The sequence below is a fragment of the Procambarus clarkii genome, chromosome 92, assembly GCF_040958095.1.
Source record: "Procambarus clarkii isolate CNS0578487 chromosome 92, FALCON_Pclarkii_2.0, whole genome shotgun sequence".
NCBI classification, from domain to species: Eukaryota; Metazoa; Arthropoda; class Malacostraca; order Decapoda; family Cambaridae; genus Procambarus; species Procambarus clarkii.
In genome coordinates, this window is record NC_091241.1 from 8,631,649 (window position 1) to 8,654,650 (window position 23,002).

The 23,002-nt window shown below is 42.9% G+C and overlaps 1 protein-coding gene and 1 long non-coding RNA gene across 9 annotated transcripts in view; one reads left to right on the forward strand and one right to left on the reverse strand.

Annotated features, from left to right (window-relative positions):
- Positions 1–23,002, forward strand: part of spir (spire type actin nucleation factor) — a 237,717-nt gene that overhangs the window by 168,646 nt on the left and 46,069 nt on the right. For all 7 annotated transcript variants that reach the window (XR_011226023.1, XM_069319275.1, XM_069319276.1 and 4 more), the window contains 3 exons: positions 3,345–3,478; positions 4,649–4,757; positions 10,705–10,834. Coding sequence is in view for 6 of the 7 variants with exons in the window: in XM_069319275.1 (XP_069175376.1) it covers positions 3,345–3,478; positions 4,649–4,757; positions 10,705–10,834 (373 nt within the window). In the remaining variant the exon portion in view is untranslated. The remainder of the gene's footprint in view (positions 1–3,344; positions 3,479–4,648; positions 4,758–10,704; positions 10,835–23,002) is intronic.
- LOC123775090 (uncharacterized) overlaps positions 4,767–23,002 on the reverse strand; it is a 181,444-nt gene continuing 163,208 nt past the window's right edge. The window contains exons 1-3 of one of the 2 annotated variants that reach the window (XR_011226026.1): positions 17,558–17,667; positions 6,745–8,195; positions 4,767–6,431 (exon numbers count right to left, since the gene is read on the reverse strand). This is a non-coding gene — a long non-coding RNA (uncharacterized lncRNA). Of the gene's footprint in view, positions 8,196–17,557; positions 17,668–23,002 lie in introns of those variants that run through there. The other variant, XR_011226025.1, reaches the window with a different exon arrangement.

The following is a 23,002-nucleotide window of genomic DNA, read 5'->3' on the forward strand; positions in this document are numbered from 1 at the left end:
TGTGATGATATATTTTACAAAGTCACATCGTACACACGACCGCCAACGATTTCAAAACCCTACCAACCGAGCCTATCACAGCCTAAGCTGACACTACGTAATGAGATTATATATATATATATATATATATAAAGGTAGGCTAAGGTAGATATTTGTTGAGTGTGAAGCACGCTAGTTGCTTGTGGGTGGCTAGGGCGGTAGTCACGGCCTGCGGGGGAGGATTAACGACTCTTTCAACACAGTTCCTTTGTGTGCGGAGATGCTTAGTGGTGGTGGTGATGATGCAGGCTTAATGGGGGGGCGGGATTGTGTATTAATGTTTTTTTAGTGGGATTCCTGTACATGGTGGGTCCTCCTTCCCCCTCACTGTGGGTCCTCCCTCTACTTTAAATCCCCATCCTTTACTGTAGAATAAGAGCCCTCAGTATATCCACAATCCCCACCTTAAATCCTCAGTCTCCACTGTAGATCCTCTGCCCCCACCATAAATTCCCACTGTACAAATCCCCTGTCCTTGCCTTATAAATCTCAACCACCACCATAAAGATCTCAATTCCCCACCATATAAATCGACATTCTCCACTATATAAATCCACAGTCCCCACCATATAAATCCCCCAGCCCCAATATTGTGCGTTAGTGCGGATTGTGTGTGTGAACCCGTATACAGAATGATAGACTCTCTTTTGCGAAATTTTAAAGTAAACTGAATTTTGTGATAAAAAGATCCACACTGCAAGGTTGCAGAGAGGGAAGCAAGAACAGGAGCCAGGGGCTGCGAGAATACATTAACTTAATTACCTACATCCTTAATTCCCTGCTCTAATTACTTCCCGAAGCCATTATCACACCGACAACTTTTTGAACCAGATGGCGTCATCGGGGACTAGGATTCGTGGAACATTTACGCGTCCAGTTAAGGAACGGGGACCAGATTCACGAAGCAGTTACGCAAACACTTACGAACCTGTACATCTTTTGTCAATCTTTGGCGGCTTTGTTTCCAATTATTAAACAGTTAATAAGCTCCGAAGCACCAGGAGGCTGTTTATAACACTAACAACAGTTGAATGGGAAGTTTTCATGCTTGTAAACGGATTAATAAATGTAACCAAAGCCGTCAAAGATTGAGGAAAGGTGTACACGTTCGTAAGTGCTTGCGTAAGTGCTTTCGTGAATCTAGCCCCCTGTCTTGAGTCAGTCATGGCGGCGTTGTTGACACTTATTGAACAGTTTATGGGCCCCGAAGCGCTGCGAGGTTATTAATGACAATAATAACCTTGGGTTGTGTGGTATCCAAGCTCGTAAACTGATTTAATAAATGAAACAAAGCCACCATTAAGGAAAGATGTACTGGTTTCGTAAGTGGTTAGGTAAATGCTGAATGAATTCTGGTCCTTAAGAAGCGTCTCCTGTAATATTATTATCGAGATTATTATGGAAACACACCATTATATAAAACATGTTTTCAAGTAGGTATTTTATTATTTAAGATTTCTGAAAGTTGTTGCCCCTGTGCAATGGGTGTTCAGCCATATAATGGGTCTTCCTCCGTACAGTGGGTAACCACCATAGAGCCTTCTCGCTCTGACCATGTGCAGTAATTGCTTAACCTTTGACCAGGAGTGAGTAGTTAACTCGTTAAGGGTAGGGCTTTCCTTCCTCTTGACCCCTGACCTTCTGTTTCTATCTTGACCCCCATTAAGGTCCCCCCCCCCTCCACTTCCTGCTCCTTGTTTCCTCAGCCAGAAGTATACAGTGAAGGACGAGCTTTGAGTCATCATCATCATCATCCACTCTCTGGTTGTCGAGGTGTTTGGGCACCATTCCTTCACTCCGACCTGATACCCCCTGCCATGTTCTATGTTGACATGCTGGTTTTCCTCTTTCTCCTGATTATTACCCTATCATGCCCACATTATATCCACCCCCCACCCACCCATCTCTCTGACCCCATTAAATCCCCACCCACCCACCCCCCTAACCCCAATGACTTTAAATATAAATAATAATCCTCTTTATGAATTAAAAATGTATTCAGCCATGATGTCACTGTGTGTGTGTGTGTGTGTGTGTGTGTGTGTGTGTGTGTGTGTGTGTGTGTGTGTGTGTGTGTGTGTGTCCCTGTAAATGTTCTTGTTAGTTTATTGAATATTTTAGTTATTTTCACATTGTTGTGTAGGTCAATTTTATGCATTCTGTATTTCTATATAGTATGTTAAATGTGTTTAGAATGTATTTGTGTTATTTGCTATAATGCATATTATGTTTATACCAATATCGTTCTCACTTACACCTGGTGAAAATGTTATGAATTCTTTTTCTGACCTTGGATGCTATTGGGTCCATTTAGATCTTTATGAAATGTATGTGTGTCTTCACCTAGTTGTGTATGTGTGTGTGTTCAACTAGTTGTGTGTGTGTGTCTGTGTGTGTTTAACTAGTTGTGTGTGTGTGTGTTCAACTAGTTGTGTGTGTGTGTGTGTGTTCAACTAGTTGTGTGTGTGTGTGTGTTCAACTAGTTGTGTGTGTGTCTGTGTGTTCAACTAGTTGTGTGTGTGTGTGTGTTCAACTAGTTGTGTGTGTGTCTGTGTGTTCAACTAGTTGTGTGTGTGTCTGTGTGTTCAACTAGTTGTGTGTGTGTGTGTGTTCAACTAGTTGTGTGTGTGTCTGTGTGTTCAACTAGTTGTGTGTGTGTGTGTTCAACTAGTTGTGTGTGTGTGTGTTCAACTAGTTGTGTGTGTGTGTGTTCAACTAGTTGTGTGTGTGTGTGTTCAACTAGTTGTGTGTGTGTCTGTGTGTTCACCTAGTTGTGTGTATGTGTGGCTTAACTATTATTATGGTGGCTGTGTGTGTGTACCTGAGGACTGGTGTTGTGCAGTAGAAGTTGACCAACTGTGGGCTCCACACATTGTAAGTTCAGGAAAGTATGCCAGGATATGTTGCACCAGGTCTGAACAAATGGGTGTTGCTGAGTGTGAAGTCTTGACATTGGAAATGGCTTCATGCCTCTCATATGGACCATAACATCACCAGCAGAGATGTCAAAATGTTTTATCAGTTATTGTTTATACCCCTGTGAGTGTTGTGGAAGATTGTGTTATTACCCAAGTTATTACCTAAGTGTAGTTACAGGATGAGAGCTACGCTCGTGGTGTCCCGTCTTCCCAGGGCTCTTTGTCATATAACGCTTTGAAACTACTGACGGTCTTGGCCTCCACCACCACCTCACCTAACTTGTTCCAACCCTCTACCACTCTGTTTGCGAAAGTGAATTTTCTTATATTTCTTGTGTGGTTGTGGCTGCCTGTACACGAGTGTTAATAATCAGTGCCCGTTTCCAGGCACGTCTTTGGATGCAGGTGATGCGGGAACTGAGGAATGGTGTTAAGTTGAAGAAACCCGACTACTCCCGAGGACCCATCGAGTACGCCCTCACACCCTACGAAATGCTCATGGATGACATTAGATCACGGAGGTAAACATTTGTCTCCAGCTGGCCCCTTGCCCTTCCCCTCTCCCCCCAGGTGGCACCTGGCTCAGCTGGCTCCTGCCCCAGTTGGCACCTGTTCCACCTGGCTCCACTTTGTCATCTAAGATCAATATAGCTTCTTGCATAACAATAGTCCATGTTTTGTACTACTTTAGTATACTAAACTGCATAACAAAAACGTCAGTGATATGATCAATAGTCTAGCTACTATCCTTGACCTAAATAAGCAATCCTAGACCTAATATTCACACTCTTAGATGTAATTTAATAGGTACTGTATATGTACTATACTTGACCTTGAAATTTGAAATTAATGGTTGGATGAGAGATAGTTGTGCGAGACTTGCCACACTCGGCTGCATTAGTTTACTAATTATTGTTATCTATGCTTTTAAAGCTGTCGATACAATGCTATCTTTGTCATACTAGCATAACATAAAGCTGTTGATACAGTACTATCATTGTCATACTAGGATAACATAAAGCTGCAGGAACACTGCTATAATTATCATACTAGAATAACATAAAGCTGCAGGAACACTGCTATAATTATCATACTAGAATAACATAAAGCTGCAGAAACACTGCTATAATTGTCATACTAGAATAACATAAAGCTGTAGGAACAATTCTATCAGTCATATTAGTATAATGAAAAAGCTGCTGATACAATTAAACCAATTAGTCCCTGCAATTCTCATTTTTAAAAGAAGGTTTGTTCAGATTTATCCTCTTTGAAGTCAGTGATTGGTTTTATGGACCACGCTGACATTGGTAGCTTAGCCTTGTATAACCTATTGAAAATGGTACAGTGGAAATTATGTCTGTTTACCGTATTTAGTGCGACATCTGGTTTTGTACGTGCGTGTTTCACTGAAACAGGAGTAAGGCTTAAATTTAACAAAATAAAAGATTCTGATTATTCATATACAGTTCTGTACAGTGTATCCCAATGTTTTATCATACTGGATTTTTATTAATTATTGCATTCATTTATTTCCAAAAATTCTAGATTTATTTTAGGCTGTATCATTGCCAGATGATACAGTAGATGCCATTTACTTGTACTGTAAACATAAACATTGTACTTAAACATTGTTTTATTTTGTATAGTGCAAGCCAGACTTGTGTGTAACGTGCACCTTCCTTCAACAGATACACACTCAATAAAGTCATGGTAGATGGAGACATCCCTCAGCGTGTCAAAAAAGATGCTCACACAATTATACTTGACTTTATCCGGTCACGCCCACCTCTCAGAAAGGTGAGTTCTGGCAAATAAATCTTCATGCTATAATTTAAGATATTAGAGTGTGCATCTGCATAATTATATATTGAATTAGTTTTGAGGTTTGAACTTAAAACAGAAATACTTGTTTTTGCCTTGTCCTGTTTAGCAAAAGTTAGCAGCTGTAAAGTGCATACAGTATATTAATAGACATCATTAGATAGGTTCCTGCAAATATTCCTGATATTGTTGCAATCTTTAGTACTTTATAAGTGGTGCCTTAGATGGAATGTTTGGGGATGACTCGACATACATTTTCTCCCCATTGTCTGGGATAGAAAGCATACACTTAGGCTTGGGAACCCCTTAGGCTAGTTACTGACCCTCCCCAGGATGCGACCCACAACAGTTGTCTAACTCCCAGGTAACTGCTGCTGATGGAGGCACTTAGGGAAAGGTAACGTGCCGAACTTTCTCTGTTCTGTTCGGGAGTTAAACCTGGAACCCTTAGTTGTGAGGTGAAAGAGCAAAGTTAAAAGATAACAGTAGGCTGTGTAACATGTGGGGGTGGGGAAAGGATGTAGGTGGCTTACCAAGGATGCCTTCATTCTTTCATTTATATTTTATACAGTCATGTGGTCCTGGCTTTGATAGCTTTACTGGGTTGGCTGTTTTATATGTTTGTTATTCTGAGAGAAAGAGGATCTCCTATTGTCTGTTTAACATTGTGGCTTGGAAAGCTTGGAATTGTTGCCTCTTTTGAGTGTCATTTACCAGAATTTACCTGGAGGCCACCATCTCTAGTGGTCTTGAAGGAATCAGGAAGCTGTTAGCTTGTCAAAGGTCCCTCCATTATTCCTGAGGATATTTTTGCTGAATTTTAAACTGACAGTCACAGCTTTAACAGGTAGGCAGTTCTGTGGGAGTATTACCCTTTGGGGGGAAAGCATCCCCCTATCTTCTGCACTTTTTTAGTAGGAGTCTGAATTTATTATACAGTTCATTCAATATTTTAAATATCTTAATTAGATCAGGCATGTCATAGCCTTGTTTCAAGAGTAGTGAAGCCTCTACCTCTCAACTTTTTCTTTTAAGCAATTTGAATTAGTCCTGAGATGATTGTCATTACCTCTGTGAGGATTTTTTTCCTATGTAAAACTGCAATATATTTGTTAATGTTAAGTCTCCATGCTTGAATACAGTAATTAAGATAAGGATTGAATTAAATATGTGCTTGATTATTCTTGCAGTTTGATTAGCTCATTTTACCACTATTGCAACTTGCTGGGCTGTTGTAATAATTGCTGGACAATCACTTTGAAGGTATTTTTTTTTTAAATCTTTAGCAAAACTGTGTTGTCAGTTTCATAACTGTGTTGGATAATGTTATGTCCACATAAGGGATCCTTCATTTTTCAGTAATAAATATCATATGCTAGTCCTTTGACTGTTTGTGACATTGATATTGGTCACTGTAGATTGTAAACAAAGCTCTGTGAACGGTACTGCTTTAGTTAGTTGATGTTGGTCACTGTAGATTGTAAACAAAGCTCTGTGAATGGTACTGCTTCACTTAGTTTTTATCCATTTAGCTTCCTTGTGCTTTTCTTCACCTTGTGCCAGAATTCCTACCTCTCTTTTATGACTTTGAAGTATGGTGTAGTGGATACAGCGTGCAACTGCCACCTTGTTGGCCAGTGTTCGAGTCCCCTGGTGGGTTGAGTGTCTAAAAAGTTATAAAGATAACCCAACCATTCATCTAGTTAACTGACGAATACAACATCACTTTTATATCATTTAATTTATTATAGAAAGGGAAGAATGCACAGTCTTTAAATGTACAAACTTAATTATTCTTTGGTGATACCTTTGGCCAATACAAAGGAATTTGTTCATGCAAACCATAATTGTTAAAAGAAATTACAGAATTATAAAGATCTAAGTTGTTGTTTTTAGATTCATCTACTTGGAACAAAAAGTTCCAAGTAGCACAGGCTATGGTGAGCCCTTTGTGTGGACTTACCTGGTACAGGACTGGGGCTGTGACATGAAGGATTCCAAGTTGACTTGATGCACATAGACCTTTCCAAGCCATTTGACAGATTATCATATGAAAGATTAGACTGGAGCTAACGAGCACATTGAATAACCAGGACAGGTCATTGCTGCTGTTTAAAATCTAGCTGGAAAGTATTCATCAGAAAAAAATGAGGTGGGGGGGGGGGGAATTTGACCAGCCACCAGCTTCCTGTCCCCATCGAGACTATTGCAGAGTTGGTGGTCCTCAGATATAATATAGGGGGATGAATTAAACAGTGACAAAATCACATTGAAACAGATTCATCTTAAGTGAAATAGATTGTGAATGTTGAAGCATTGCAAGTGGTATTGCACAAGGATCCATTGGTGTTGGTACAGTGGTCAGCAGAGTTGGGGGTCACAGTTGAAAGGTCCCAAGTTTGATTCCCACAACATGACAGAAATGTTTGGTCATGTTGTTTTTCACTGGATGCCTTCCTACACCTGGCAGTAAATAGGTACCTCTGGAGTTAGGCAACGCTTGTGGGTGGCATCCTGAGGAGGGTCAGTAGTTGGCCTGGGAAACCTCGTTAACCCTAATACACTTCCCGTCTTTGATAATAGGAAACCATACTAGTGGCTTTATTAAATATACATACTCTGTAACTATCAACCACTTTATCATGTTTTTATATATATTTTAAATAAAAGTTATTATTATTGATGTGATTTTTTATAATAATAATAATAATAATATTACAAAAGTTGTTGATTACATAAACTGATACATATAGACTTAAACCAATAATCAATACATATATACTTTAGGCTTGTATCAAGGTCCTTCAATTCGAACTATAGTACTGACCTTCCCAAGGATGTAACCCCAAAACTGTTGCTAAACTCCAGGGAACCTATTTACTGCTAGGTGAACAGATATATTATGTGAAATGAAACGTGCACAATCACTTTTGCCCTGCCCGGGAATTGAACTGGGGATCCCCGACTGTGAATTGAGAATGAAGTCAAGTATACTACGAGACCCTTACATTAAATATAAACAAATGAAGGAACAGCAATCTTGGCGAATGACGCTAAAATAGTTGGGAAAATAAGCTCAGGCTGATATAAAATTGCTACAGAATGACCCAGATTTTTAAAATTAGAGAAGGATTGGCAGTTTCAGTTAAATTCCGAATAATGGAGAGTTCTGAGCGTAGGAAATGTCAACGGTCTCCAGATAACTAATTAACAAAATTGAAATGTCCAAATCTAAGATGGAGGAAGTTATTGGGTTACCTGGAGCATACCTGGAGAGGGTTTCTGGAGGGGGTTCTGGAGGGGGTTCCTGGAGGAGTTTACTCCCTGAGCCTGGCCTGGGGGGCCAGGCTCAACCTGTGATAACTTGTGATAAGTTGGTCCAACAGGCACTTGCCTAGAGAGGCCCCGCTGAACCTAAAACAAAAATCATTGTATAAATATGTGAAATAAGATGAATAAGATATGGGATTCATAGCTAGTAGCATTAGTAATAAAACAATGCATTATTGTGCCCTTGATATGCCACATTTAGATTTTGCTGTTGAACTGGAGGAACTTTATGATTGAATAGAAATAAATTTCATTGCAAGTGTACAAAGAAGGATGACAAAATTTATTCCAGGTATAAGAGACTTCTCTTACAAAGAGATATTATTATACATTTACCTTACAGTGTTTAGAAATGAAAAAAAGTAAGGGGAGACAGATAGATGAAATGCTATAACAAGGTAGATTATTAAAGGGGTTCTAAATATAATCATGTAAAGTAGAACACAAATAATTCAGAAACAAATAGGTCAGTTGATTTGGAAGTAGGGTTATTGAATTATGGAACAGGTTGCCAATTAACATAATAAACATGGGGTTGTTTGATTATTTCCAGCGTAGGTTAGACAATTATATGAATGGATATGATTGTGTATAACTAGGATTTTCCTCACATTGAATAATGTCTTCTCCTGTCTCCTCTATTCTCATGTTCTTTGTAGATCTTATATTTTTTAGAATCGCTAATGTTTTTCCATTTTTCTGTACTTTTTCCCTCAATTGCATCTTTAACTGATTCTTTCCTCTTTCTCAAAGTCTGCGAGTATATGGCAAATACTTCGTATTTATGACACCCAAATCGGCATGGAAAACTCTTATGACAAGTGATTCGGATGCACCTTCAGCAGCCAATTAACACCTTAGGAAAATTAAAATATCTGTAATTGTATATGTATACATATTAAAGTGTAGTTACAGAATGAGAGCTATGCTTGTGGTGTCCTGTCTTCCCAGCACTCTTTGTCACATAAAACTTTGAAACTACAGTACTGACAGTTTTGGCCTCCTCAACCTTCTCACTTTACTTGTTCCAACTGTTTACCAATCTATTTGAGAAAGTGAATTTTTTTTTAGCTTTCTATGTCAGCTTTGTTTCATTACCTTAAACCTATGGCCTCTTGTTCTTGGAGTTCCAGGTTTCAAGAATTCTTTCATGTCAAATTTTGTCAATTCCCATTACTGTTTTGTACATAGTGATCATATTGCCTCTTTTTCTTCTATCTTCTTGCTTTAGCATATTTAATGCCTCTAATCTCTCCTTATAGCTCTTGTCTTTCAGTTTTTGGAGCCATTTAATGGCATGTCTTTGCACCTTTTTCCAGTTTTGTTGATGTGTTGCTAAGATATTGGAACATTTCAACTGCTGCTTATTCCAGCTTTGCTTTCCCAAAGACTGTGAACAATTTCTTTAGTATTTCACCATCCATGTATTTAAAAGCAATTCCGAAATCAGAAAGAGTAGCATAGGCTCCTTGCACAACGTTCTTTATGTGGTCCTCAGGTGGCAGTTTTCCATCTAGAACCACCCTTGGATCTCTTTCGTTATCAGAATTTTTAAAGCTTTTTAACTTAATTTGTAAGTTGTGTGTGGTCTATTTTCTCATATTCCACATTCCTTAACATGGCATTTATTCAAATTAAATTCCATTTACCAAGTGGTGCTCCATACATATATTTTGTCCAGGTCCTGTTCGAGTGCATTATAATTATCTAAGTTTCTTATCTTTACTAATATCTTAACATCATCACAAACATGTTAATATAATTCTGTATTTCTTCTGGTAGATATTTATGTAGACAATGAACATTACCAGTGCAAGAACTGAACCCTGTGGTACTCCACTCGTGACATTTCTCCATTCCGACACATTGCCTCTGATTACTGCCCTCATTTTTCTGTTGGTTAGAAAAAATTTCAGTTATGTTAGAAGTCTCCTGTCACTCCTTCAGTATGTTCCAGTTTCCAGAGCAACTTCTTATGTGGGACAGTTTTTTTTTTTTTTTTTTTGAGATATACAATATATCCTGGGGTTGCACCTTAAATTCTTGTACAGCCACTAGTATGCATAGCATTTCGGGCAAGTCCTTAATCCTATGGTCCCTGGAATACGACCCCTACGAAGAATCGTTTTTTACAATCAAGTACCGATTCTACTGTTGAGTTAAACAGAGGCTACAGTTAAGGATTTGTGCCCAGCAAATCCTCCCCAGCCAGGATACGAACCCATGACAAAGCGCTCGCGGAACGCCAGGCGAGCGTCTTACCACTACACCACGGAGACTGGTGTATATGTAGGTCCACATACATGCAATCGTCCGAACCATCTCTTGTAAAATCTCTTAATAAATCTACTTTGCTCAATCACAGAAGCTAAATAGACACATTACACAGGATCCTCCATATCAAAAACCCCACTGTCTGTCTCTGTCTTATTGTATCATTTTTCTCCAAGTGTTCTACCTACTTGGATTAAATGTATGTACAGTACCAGTACTCTTATGTAAATGTAATATTATTTTTATTATTTCAACATCTCTTAGAAATGGTGCTAGTTTATATTTTCTGTTAAATAGGCATGTTTCGTTTTGGTTACAGGCATCAGAGCGCAAACTCCTACCCCCACCACGTAAGATCTCGTCACCAATGGAACTGTTAATGGAGAGTATAAGAAAAGACCACACCTTGAAGCACGTCAACACTCCCACACGAGCACGGCCCATGTCCAGTAAGTACTGCAGTAGATTTTGTCTTTGGTTCTTGTACTCACATACACCATATTATCTAACTACAGTCATTAATATATTGTTGTTCAGTCATAAGACATCATTGATTGTGCTTTGATAAGGCTTTAATGCTGTAAGAAACATTAATATTTATACAGCACAATGATAGCAAGTGAATGGAGTACAAGTTAAATGTATATTTATATGATGAATCTTGTTTGCTATTTTCAATGTATTCAGTTGGTTCATCACTTCAGAGAGAGACAAGTAATATGGAGATAGTTCTCTGAGCATCTTGTTTAAATTTTACACAAGTTGTGTAGTGCAGTGGTCTTCGTTCTATCCCTAGGCAGGATACACATTTTTGGGTACGTTTCTTTTGCCTGATGCACTTGTTCACCTAATAGTTGCCCAAGAGTTAGGCAACTGTTCTGGATTGAATCCTGTGAGAGGTGATCAGTAGTTGACCTAGGGGGGAACTGAATAAGCTGGGCAGCTTTCCTGCCTCTGACTGGAAAACCATACGGTGAACCATATTATAGAAGCACCTAACTTTTGCAAGATGTGTTATGTACCTAACAATGATCGTGTGCATTCCTACAATTTTTCCAATACTGTAATGATACACAATAAAATATTTTATTTATTTGTAGAAGAGGTACGTTATGTTTGTCAGTTTTTTAGTACATGTGTACAATATTTACCACATGGCCACCATCCATTTAGTGTCCTCAACAGGTGCAGGAAGGTGGTGGCTTGTCAAAAGTCCCCCCATTTTTCGTGAGTGTAGTGCAAAGGTACTATGTAATTCAATATGTTAGGTACATCCTTGTAAACCACTGATACACATAGTGCAGTGTTTTATTCTGAAAGTAGGATGTATAATTTAAATTTATCAGTGTTGTGTAACAACATTGTTAGCTGCATTTTCCAGATGTGTGCATTATTTTAGATGTATATCTGCATGGTTGTAACACTTTCATGAAATCTTATGTATTGTGTTTGAATGTGAAGGGTCCTGGTCAGGACAGAAATAATCAGGCACATTTTTTTTTCACCTAGTACCTCTGTTCACCCAGCAGTAAGTAGGTACCTGGGAATTAGTCAGCTATGGTGGGGTTGCATCCTCCCCAGGATGGGGAGGATGCACCCTCCCCATGATGCAACAGTCAGTGGATATCAGTGTATATGTGTGTGTATATATATATATATACCGATTATATATTATAATAACTATAAAGGCTGCCTGTCATTGACAACAAATTCTTATTAACTTATTAATGTACACAGTCCAAGACACTGTAGTACAGTAGTTGTGTCAGTTCATTATCTGGATTTATATTTGTGGGGAGATAGAAGCACTAACTTCCAAAATGTTGGCTTTCTGAAGTGGAAGAAAATCACTTCGGCCTTATAGAATGTTCTCATGCGGAGGGAATGAGGCAGAAGTACCCATCAGGTTGTTTATTTGCTGAGAAAGTGAAGGAAAAAATACTCTTGTTACATTTCTCCCGTCATCTTTCCTCGTGCCAAGTCTCCTCCTGCCACCTCATCTCCCGCTCTCTCTCCTTCAATCACATCTCCTGACACCTTTCCTCTTGCCACCTCTAAACACCTTCATCCTTGGCATTTCTGGGACCTGTTGACCCTTCACCATCTCCCAGGAGGGCGTCTGACTTGCTGTGGTTGATGATGGAGCTGCGCGTATCCGAGTGTGTATGTGCATACCTACCTGAGCAACATGTACCAGCTTTTGTCTTGTGCTTAGCGAGGTATAGACTCCATGCTGGAGCCATATACTGGAAGATTGGTCTTACATATGTGGTATACAAGGTTCTAAATGATTACTTACACAAGTTTCTAAAGACAATTCTGATGTTAGCCAGCCTTGCATGCACCACTGTTGATATTCTTTTGATGTAGGCTTCAGGAGACAGGTTTGTTGTGATATCAACTCCTAGATCTTTTTTTCTGCCCATTTCAAGGAGGACTTTGTCTCTCATTTGGGATCCTGTGTCTGGAGTGAGTGAGCGAGTGAGTGAGTGAGTGAATGAGTGAGTGAATAAGTGAGTGAGTAAGTGTGAGTGTGAGTGTAACTGTGAGTGTGTGTGCGTGTGTGTGTGTGTGTGTGTAATTACCTAAGTGTAGTTACAGGTTGAGAGCTATGCTCGTGGTGTCTCGTCTTCCCAGCACTCTGTCATATGACGCTTTGAAGCTACTGATGGTTTTGGCCTCAATCACCTTCTCGCTTAACTTGTTACAACTGTCTAGCACTCTGTTTGTCAAAGAAACCAATTTCTTTGGTTTGCCTGAAACCAAAGAAATTGGATTCAGGAATTCCTCTTTGTCAGTTTAGTCGATTCCTGTTAGTATTTTGTAAATGGTGATCATATCACCACCTCTTCTTCTATCTTCTACCTTTGGCATATTTAATGCCTCTAGACTCTCCTTGTAACTCATAGTTTTTCAGTTCCAGAAGCCATTTTGTTACATGCCTTTGCACCTTTTCCTGTTCATTGATGTGATTCTTGAGATATGGGCATCATACAACTGCTGCATATTCCAATTTTGGTATCACAAAAATCATGAACAGTTTCTTTAGTATTTCATCCTCCATGTAGTTAAAAGCGAGTCTGAAATTGGAAAGCAACGCATATGCTCCTCTCACAATGTTCTTTATGTGTTCCTCTGGTGACAGTTTACTATCCAAAACCATCCCTAGATCTCGTTCTTCATTAGAGCCTTTAATTACTGACCTTGTCTGTCTGTCAGTTAGAAAATTTGTCATTCATGTCAGAAGTCTTCCTGTCACCCCTTCATCAAGTTCTAGTTTCCCTCCCCCCAAAAAAACACTTGTGTGGAACTTTGTCAAAAGCCTTTTTTGTGTCCAGATAGACACAATGGTGTTTTCTGGAATTGACATTATGTCTGTCTCTCTGAAATCTTAATTTTTCACAAACACACTTTGGAACTGTTCATTTAGTGTTTCACATACTGTACTTCTTTTTCATTCTCAATGAACCTGTTCCCCATTCTCACTCTCTGGATTTTATCTTTTACATGCCGCTTGCTTTTAATGAATTTATAGAAAAGACCTGGATCTGTTTTACATTTATCTGCTACCTCTTTCTCAAAGTTCCTTTCTGCCTGTCTCCTCACTGCTGTGTATTTGTTTCTTGCTTGTTTGTAGTACTGGTATGTTTGAGGGTTAGGCCTCTTCCTGTAGTGTACACATTTCAATGTTTTTTCCTATCTGCCTTTCAATTTCTACTGAACCAATCCTATTTTCTGGTTCGTCATTTATAACAACCAGGTTTTGTCTTTGGACCTATTCTGTTCTTGTAATAATTATATAAAACTATTATTAGCAGCCGTCCACTCTAGATAAAATTCTCTCAAATGATGTCTTTGAAAAATGCAAAACTAAGGAAAATTTTGTTATTCTGAAGTGAATTAAAAAAAGTTGTATAAATTGGCTGATAATTTTCTACTGTAGCTCACAACAAACAAACATAAGGTTAAGAAAATGGTAATTGTCACAATAAAGCTGATGGTGTAGAAGCAATTTAGAGGGACAGACATCTAGAGTCACCCTGAAGCACACACAGACTTGATATCTTCAGCAGCATATGCAAGGGTGGCATGCTAGAACAAGAAATCCTGTAATATTTAAATCATGTTTGAAGAATCAGCATTGGAGTCAATAATCATGGAATTCTCACTCTATTTATGTAACAAGTTTGAAAAAAGTATATAGGTTTATCAGCAGACTAGTTACTGAATATAAATAGTGACTTTGAAGGTACTGTACACCAAGAAAGCTCAATGTTACGTCGTTGAATGGGGACATACAGACTACTGTGGGCATCAGTGTATATAAGAATATAAGAAATATCTTCAATGTAATCCTAGTAAGTTGATTATACTGGCAGAGGAAGTAATAGAGGTCAACTTGATACTCAGATATCAGTTGTATACGGGGTATATGTTACAGTATGACAATACCTATGGAGTTAGCTGTCACTAGTCTATAAGTTGTGGGGTCCAAGAGCTAAATCATGTTCCTTTCAAACACTGATAAGTTCATACCAGCTTGAATATGGGTCCTGTAGTATAGTGGTTTACGTTTTAAACTCTCACTCGGAGTTCCTGGGTTTGATCCCCCAGGAAAGACAAAAAATGGTCGAGAACATTTCCCCAGGATGCAACCCAGAATAGTTGGCTAACTCCCAGGTATTTATTTACTGCTAGGTGAACAGAGGCATAAGGTGGAAAGAAACATGTCCAACCATTTCTGTCCTGGCCAATGATTGACTTCAGGATGATCAATTGTGAGCCTAGGATGTAGAGCACTGTGCTACGGGACCCAGAAAGGAAATTAGTAAATGCAATAACAATGACCTCTACATTAAAATGTAAAGGTACAGTGATCTCAAAACCATAAGACATATAAAGCCTCTAACACTGTACTTTTAGGGTTATATGGTGAAGCCCTTCTACCTTCTTATATGTGCTACATAGCCTTCCCGGTTTGGTGCCTTCTATTGATAATTACCTACCTAATTACCTTCTTATACCCTTTAACCAATGAAACATGTAAACTATTACAGGAATGTATATTCTAGCTAGCTAAAAGGAGAGAGGGTGAAATATAAGGAGGAGCTGTAAAGTGTATGACCCATTTTGGATGAAGACAAATATTGTGGAAATGGTGACAAAATAGGCCACCATACGTCACCAGCGAGAAGAGGCAGAATTCAGAACTATTGTGCACGATACAGTCTGACTCAAAATAGGGTGCACAAAACATGTATGACCCAAGTGAGAGGTTATTCGTGTGAACATTGCTAAGCGGGAAATGTCAGAGAGCATTTGTGAGGGAGAGGGTGAGCTGAACATTATTTTCAGTTACGGGTCAAGCAGAGGAAACAGTAAGGTCACTCTTGACAGTAATAGTGGTGGGGTGCAGGTGTGGCACTGTTTGTAGTTGTTGGGATGGTGTGGCTGTGAGTGTATGGTGTAGTACAGTGTGGCTGTGTGTGGTGTAGTACAGTGTGGCTGTGTGTGGTGTAGTACAGTGTGGCTGTGTAGTGTAGTACAGTGTGGCTGTGTGTGGTGTAGTACAGTGTGGCTGTGTGTAGTGTAGTACAGTGTGGCTGTGTGTGGTGTAGTACAGTGTGGCTGTGTGTGGTGTAGTACAGTGTGGCTGTGTGGTGTAGTATGGTGTGAAGGTGGTGATGCATACTAATGACTGGATGACAGACTTCATTCCAGGGCTGACCACGAACCTATGAACAAACCCACGTATATGAGGGGACACCTATCCACCGACTGACGTGGGTGCATGAGAATTGATTCAGAAACTGGCATGAGGAGGGAAGAGTTTCTTTTTGATGACGGAAAGTGACTATCTTTCCAGAGTTAGGTATTTATGGATTTGAGAGAGAGAGAGAGAGAGAGAGATTGAGAGAGAGATTGAGAGAGAGATTGAGAGAGAGATTGAGAGTGAGATTGAGAGTGAGATTGAGAGTGAGATTGATTGATTGTGATAGAGTAGACGAGTAAATATAGGTAAAGGGTAGCACCCAGTCTTAGACCTACAAGGGAATCATAAGATTAAAATTCGAAGAAAGTGAGGTACGTGGGAGTGTGGCTGTGAAGAACACTGACAAAGATAGCGTGGTGGAGGCAGGGAGCGACGGGGGAGCAGTGTTGACGCTGGTGGGAGGGGACGAGGCGGTCGTGTGTGCATAGAGCGACGGTTCTCGTCTAGAATGCTAGCGGCGACTCATTGTTTAAAGTCGGATCCTGCCTGCTGGGGGGCGAGGCGAGGCTCGCCTGCCCACCGGCTCAGGAGGTAAGAGAGGGCCCTTAGGGGACTAGCGTGGCTGGCGTGGGAATTAGTAGTGGTGGTGGTGGTGAAGTTGAGAGAGAGGAAGCACTGGCCGTGAAAGAAAATGTAAAAGCAAGAATGGGGGGACGGAAATAAATGGGGAGTGAGAGCATGCAAGGGTCGGTGGGAGTAGGGAAAAGGTGATTGTTGACATGTGGGATAGATAGATGATGTTTCTTGACATGGAGGAGAGGAAGGGGGACATGAGGTGAAGATGTGTGTGTGAGGTATTGTTGTCACACACATGTGAGGACGTATAGGAGGAACAACATGCTACCTCTCATGAGTTATTGAACCCATGTGTGAGGCCTGGTCGTCCTCGGCTGAGGCCTGGTCGTCCTCGGCTGAGGCCTGGTCGTCCTCGGCTGAGGAATGGTCGTCCTCGGCTGAGGCCTGGTCGTCCTCGGCTGAGGCCTGGTCGTCCTCGGCTGAGGCCTGGTCGTCCTTCCACCCCTTCTGGTGCTGGTGAGCAGAGGGGGGGGGGGCCTCACTGCTCACAAGAGCAGTGAGGGGTCCCACCAGGCACACCCGCATCCAGAAAATACAGTAATTCGTGAATTACAGCGGACCTTACCTCTGGACATGGCAAAGGCCCCGAGGCAGAAGACGAGGAACGGAATGACATGCATCCCAGCCATTTTCCATGTACGTGGTGCTGGATGCTGGGTGCACGTGGTGCTGGGTGCACGTACATTGACAATGACTGGGATTACGAGGTCTTTGATCACTGCTATTAGGATAGTCTTCCCTCGGGCAGATGGCAGCATGTCATTCCTGCCCTCGTCTTGTGCCTCGGGGCCGTGGTAGTGACTGTTCAAGGGGTCTTACACACCAGTAGTAAGGGACTGAGGGCATGTGTGCGCGCGGCGTGCAGTATCGCCCTGACTGTGCGGGGGAGTGACGTGTGTAGCCCCACCTCTACTGCCTGTGTTGACTGCTGTCCAGGGAGTGACACGCTGCCTCATGTGCAACCATGTCTTCTCACTCCACACCCTGGAGTGCCACCATGTGATGACACCCACACCCTGGAGTGCCACCATGTGATGACACCCACACTACACTAGTGAAGGCCGAGTCACTGCGGCGGGCTCGAGTAACGACACTTTTACAGTGGTAACGGTCGTTAGGTCCGACTAATGAGGTGGAGCTTATGGGTGTTGGGTAATGACTGCTGCTGAGTGTTAGTGGTGGTGGAGGAGGGTGGTTAGTGGTGGAGAGTGGTTAACACCCTCCACCACTAGTGGAGGTGTGTTAGTGGTGGAGGGTGGTTAACACCTCTGTGTTAGTGGTGGAGGGTGGTTAACACCTCTGTGTTAGTGGTGGAGGGTGGTTAACACCTCTGTGTTAGTGGTGGAGGGTGGTTGTGGAGGGGTGGGTACTCACCTATTTGTGCTTACGGGGGGTTGAGCTTTGGCTCTTTGGTCCCGCCTTGTGGCTGGCCCTATAGTGTGGAGGGTGTGGCGTGTATTAGCTAACCACTCATCGATGCATCACATGATACAGCCACCATATCCTTATCACATCTATATAAGCCACACATCCATCAACCATCCATGTACTCGCCTATCAACCAACCATCCAAGCATCTCTATCCACCCCCCCCCCGAGCCAGGAGCGGAGTGTGAGAGATGTGTCAATATCGGACACCGTCCCCGGCGGTGCCCGGGGCGTCCTCTCATTTCCGTTACCTAATTACCGGCGACAACGGTATATAGATTATCAGCCTCGTCACCCAGGTAACTTAGGTAGACGAGTAGATGGATTAATTAAGCTGTCTCGGGGTAGATGAATTAGTAGGTAGTAAGGCAAGTGTATTGATTAGTAGGCACATTGTTCATTAGTTAATTAGAACATGAGATTGTTCAGGCAGGTAATTAGCTTGGTTATAGGTGGTCAGGCGGCTCGGTCATGCTCGTCACCTCCTGGGTTATCTTGAGGTTATCTTGAGATGATTTCGGGGCTTTTTAGTGTCCCCGCGGCCCGGTCCTCGACCAGGCCTCCACCCCCAGGAAGCAGCCCGTGACAGCTGACTAACACCCAGGTACCTATTTTACTTTGTGGGGTTGTAATGGTGGTTACTATGGGTTGTGGGGGTGGTGGTTGTGGGCTTAGGGTTGTAATGGTGGTGATTGTGATCTTGGGGTTATAGTGGATTGTGGAGTTGTAATGGTGTGATATAACTGAATAACTGTCAAAAGCAAATAGAGGGAACACTGGGACTGACCCGGATTAGCCTATGACCCTCCCATACCTCCCATGTATCATCCTGAAAAGTTGGGTGAGGCTGGCCGTCATGGTTTGGCCTCCAACCTTAGACAGAAACACAGACATTCGCGTATAGATGTACATTTACAAACGACTGAGGAGCTACGTGAAACGGACAATTTGGTTACTTTTTCTTTCCGTGAGATGATTGGAGGGCGTGTCTGATGGGGTGGGGGGGGGGGGGGGGGAGGTAGTAAGGAGTCACGCCCCTCCTTACTTAATAGTTCCTGCTTCATCTGTTTCTTCTTTTTCACACAAGGTACAGCCCCGCTCCTGTGCCAGGTAAGTCCACTACGGGCTCACCATAGCCCGTGCTACTTGGAACGTTTTGTTCTCAGTAGCTGAATCTTAAACAACAACAACTGTTTCTTCCCTCGCAGGATTTCCCCTGGTTAATCCCTTCCATAAATCCGCTATCCATCTACCTGGTAATTTTCTTAATTTAATGGTTTGCGTTACATGACGCAGATGGGTCGTAAGGGGCTTGGTCAAGCCCAAGATTACAGTAGAATGTGTTGTAAGGCCACGAGATATGAAGCCCAACTTTCTCTATAGCACATTTCCTACTTGTATACACGGCTTGCTTTGAGATGCCCAGTCATCACCACAATTGGATCTGGCGATTGGCACTGTATTGTTGTGATGCTGAAGGACTCTACAGTTTCATCACCACGGCAGAAGACTCGATGATTATCGCTAATGAAATATATCTGCCAACCTCCCCCCCCCCCACTCTTCCCAAGCTGTATCCTCTCCCTCTCCCTCCTCCCCAGATCCCCGTACCCAGTTAACCCCGACACTGATGCCCACTATCGCACCATAATTCCTGTCAGCGCAGCCCCCGTCTTTTCCTGTTCCCCCTTCCCCGCGCACGCGCACACAATCGCTCACGCACGCACATAATCACTCGATATCTACTCGTGTAGTTTACAAATAGGTAACATAATTCGTGTGTGTGGAAGTAGAATGACAAAGACAGCATGAGATAGCAGCGCCCGAGGCGAAGTGGTAACAAACTCACCCGGCGCTTCGCGAGGCCTGGGTTTGGATCCTGGCCGGGGAGGATTGACTGGGCGCTAATAATTATATGTAGCCTCAGTTCAGCCAAGAGTGATTGGGTTCCTGATTGTTAAACGATCTAGCGAGTCGAAATCCAGGGAAAATTAGGATTAGGGACCTGGCCGAAACGCTATGCGTGCTAATGGCTGTACAAGAATGTAAGAATTCGTATACTTCGCACACCAAAAAAGAGGAGGAGCGAAGCGGTATAAAGCGACTACCTGTCGAAATCAGGACTTGCTAATGGTCCAGGACGGAGCGAAACATTGTCACCGCCATTGTTATGTATGGGTTAGAGTAGCGGTGTCAGCCAGGCTGTTGGGACTGAGGGTGACTATATGAGGCGGTGAAGACTCCTTCTGAAGGCTGCTGGTGCCGCAGGTGGAGTCGCTGGAGGCGTAGATGTGCACCTTCCTCACTCCAACTGTGCACGACCTCTCGGCAGGTGAGAGAAAGTTGGGCACCGATGCTTCACTGTTGGTCCCTCCTCACCCGGCAGCCACAGGGGATATTGTCACCTTGAGACCGTGTTCCAGGGAAGACATGTCCAGTATAAGGATCCTCTACAAGAGCGGCGTGAGGGCCACCTCTTCCGCTCCCCACAAGATGCAGGAAACGTTTGTTGCTGTAGCCTCTTAAGGTACAAAAGTGGCACTCCTGGTGGCCTCCTCAGAGGCAACACAGGTGCTGCCAAAGGTGTAGCTTGGCTGGTTGGATATGTAGATTAGTGGACAATAAGAGAGGTGGTTTGACGCAAGTGGTGGTGAGCGTGGGCAGGAACGCGCATGCCTGGTAAGAGGCACTGAGAGAGAGGCAGGGGAGGAGGAGGAGCCTCGTGAAAGTAGCAGTAGCAGCGCGCGAGACCTCCAGTCGCACACCGCGTGAGCAACGGAACACACCGCCAGCCACTCCACTCCCGCTGTCTCCTGGCAAGTGTTCACCAGGAGTCTCACCCCTGGGGGTGTGCTACCCCTCCCCCCTGCCCTGACCCCGAGGGCTGGTGACTGACCCTTCACCATGTTAGTCGACCTCGTGCGTGACCCCAGGAAGGACAACACTCTGGTCACTACAGGTATGGTGATGCTCTCTTACTCCGGCCTGGTGACCACAGGTGTTGGCCGGCCTGGTGGTGACCACAGGTGTTGGCCAGCCTGGTGACCACAGGTGTTGGCCAGCCTGGTGACCACAGGTGTTGGCCGGCCTGGTGACCACAGGTGTTGGCCGGCCAGGTGACCACAGGTGTTGGCCGGCCTGGTGACCACAGGTGTTGACCGGCCTGGTGACCACAGGTGTTGGCCGGCCTGGTGACCACAGGTGTTGGCCGGCCTGGTGACCACAGGTGTTGGCCGGCCTGGTGACCACGGGTGTTGGCCAGCCTGGTGACCACAGGTGTTGGCCAGCCTGGTGACCACAGGTGTTGGCCGGCCTGGTGACCACAGGTGTTGGCCGGCCTGGTGACCACAGGTGTGGATGAGGTCACACCTTGATCAGTAATGACCCAGAGCCCCACATCTCAGCCCAGCTACTTGCATGAAATATTCGCTCTCTCTCTCTCTCTTGCTCTTAATTCATATATACTCTATCTCTTTCTCTCTATTCTGGTGGTGGTCTGTGGTCTGTTCGTGACCCCATGTCCCGTGAAGGGTGGGGGTGTGGGGCTCGACAGGTAGATAAGCAACTCGTTCTCGCAAATTCCTAAAGTCAATATTGACTTATTAACGACGTGCATAGGTGATATACTAAACATAATAGATACCCTTAAAAAGATTCAAAGAAAACACCGACCTTACCTAACCTTGTTAGTATCTTAAGATAAGCATCTTATTGCTTCGTAATTACAATTATTACTTAACCTATACCTATTATAGGTTAGGTAATAATTGTAATTACGAAGCAATAAGATGCTTATCTTAACCTACTAAGTAGGTTAGGTAAGGTCGGTGTTTTCTATGAATCTTTTTAAGGGTATCTATTATGTTAAGTATGTCACCTATGCACATATTTAATAGGTCAATATTGACTTATTAAATTTGCGAGAACGGGTTGAGGTAAGATAAGGTGCAAGTGGGGGGGACAGGGCTCCGAGGATGAAAGTCTTCCGTACAAGTCACTACTGACTTTTTAACATGGGCAATAGTCAGTATTTGCACTAGTGCCAGGCCGCACGGAGGGACGACCTTGCGTGTTTCTGAAAAACTAGTCTTTGGGAGGTTGTGTACTTGACCATTGTGGTAAAAGTCTCCTCCACCGTCTCTATCTGGCAGCATTAAACAATGGTTCATAATGTAGTAGAGGTGGCGACCTTGTCCGGGTGATGTGTGGCCGGCTGGCCTCTACCTCCGCTCCAGTTCTTACACGTCACACCACTTCTCATCCCTAACAAATTACTTCCTTGCGCTATCTTCAAAATGCATTTGAATATAAATGTAAACTTAAAATGTTTGTGTATAATTCTTAAATACAGATTCATATTTGTCATTGGGCGTATAGCACCCTTGATGGTCCGTTATCTAACCCACTTGAAGCTTATTCTGCACGAGTGTAAAACATACAGGTGGCGCTCTTCCCTCCCCCCCCCCCTACCCCTCCACACACACACACGCCTGTGTGTGTGTGTGTGTGTGTGTGTGTGTGTGTGTGTGTGTGTGTGGAGGGGTAGTGGGGGTGGAAGGTTATCTTGAGGTTATCTTGAGATGATTTCGGGGCTTTAGTGTCCCCGCGGCCCGGTCCTCGACCAGGCCTCCACCCCCAGGAAGCAGCCCGTGACAGCTGACTAACTCCCAGGTACCTATTTACTGCTAGGTAACAGGGGCATTCAGGGTGAAAGAAACTTTGCCCATTTGTTTCTGCCTCGTGCGGGAATCGAACCCGCGCCACAGAATTATGAGTCCTGCGCGCTATCCACCAGGGAAGAGCACAAGCTGGGAGTGTACTCATCTAGTTGTGCTTGCGG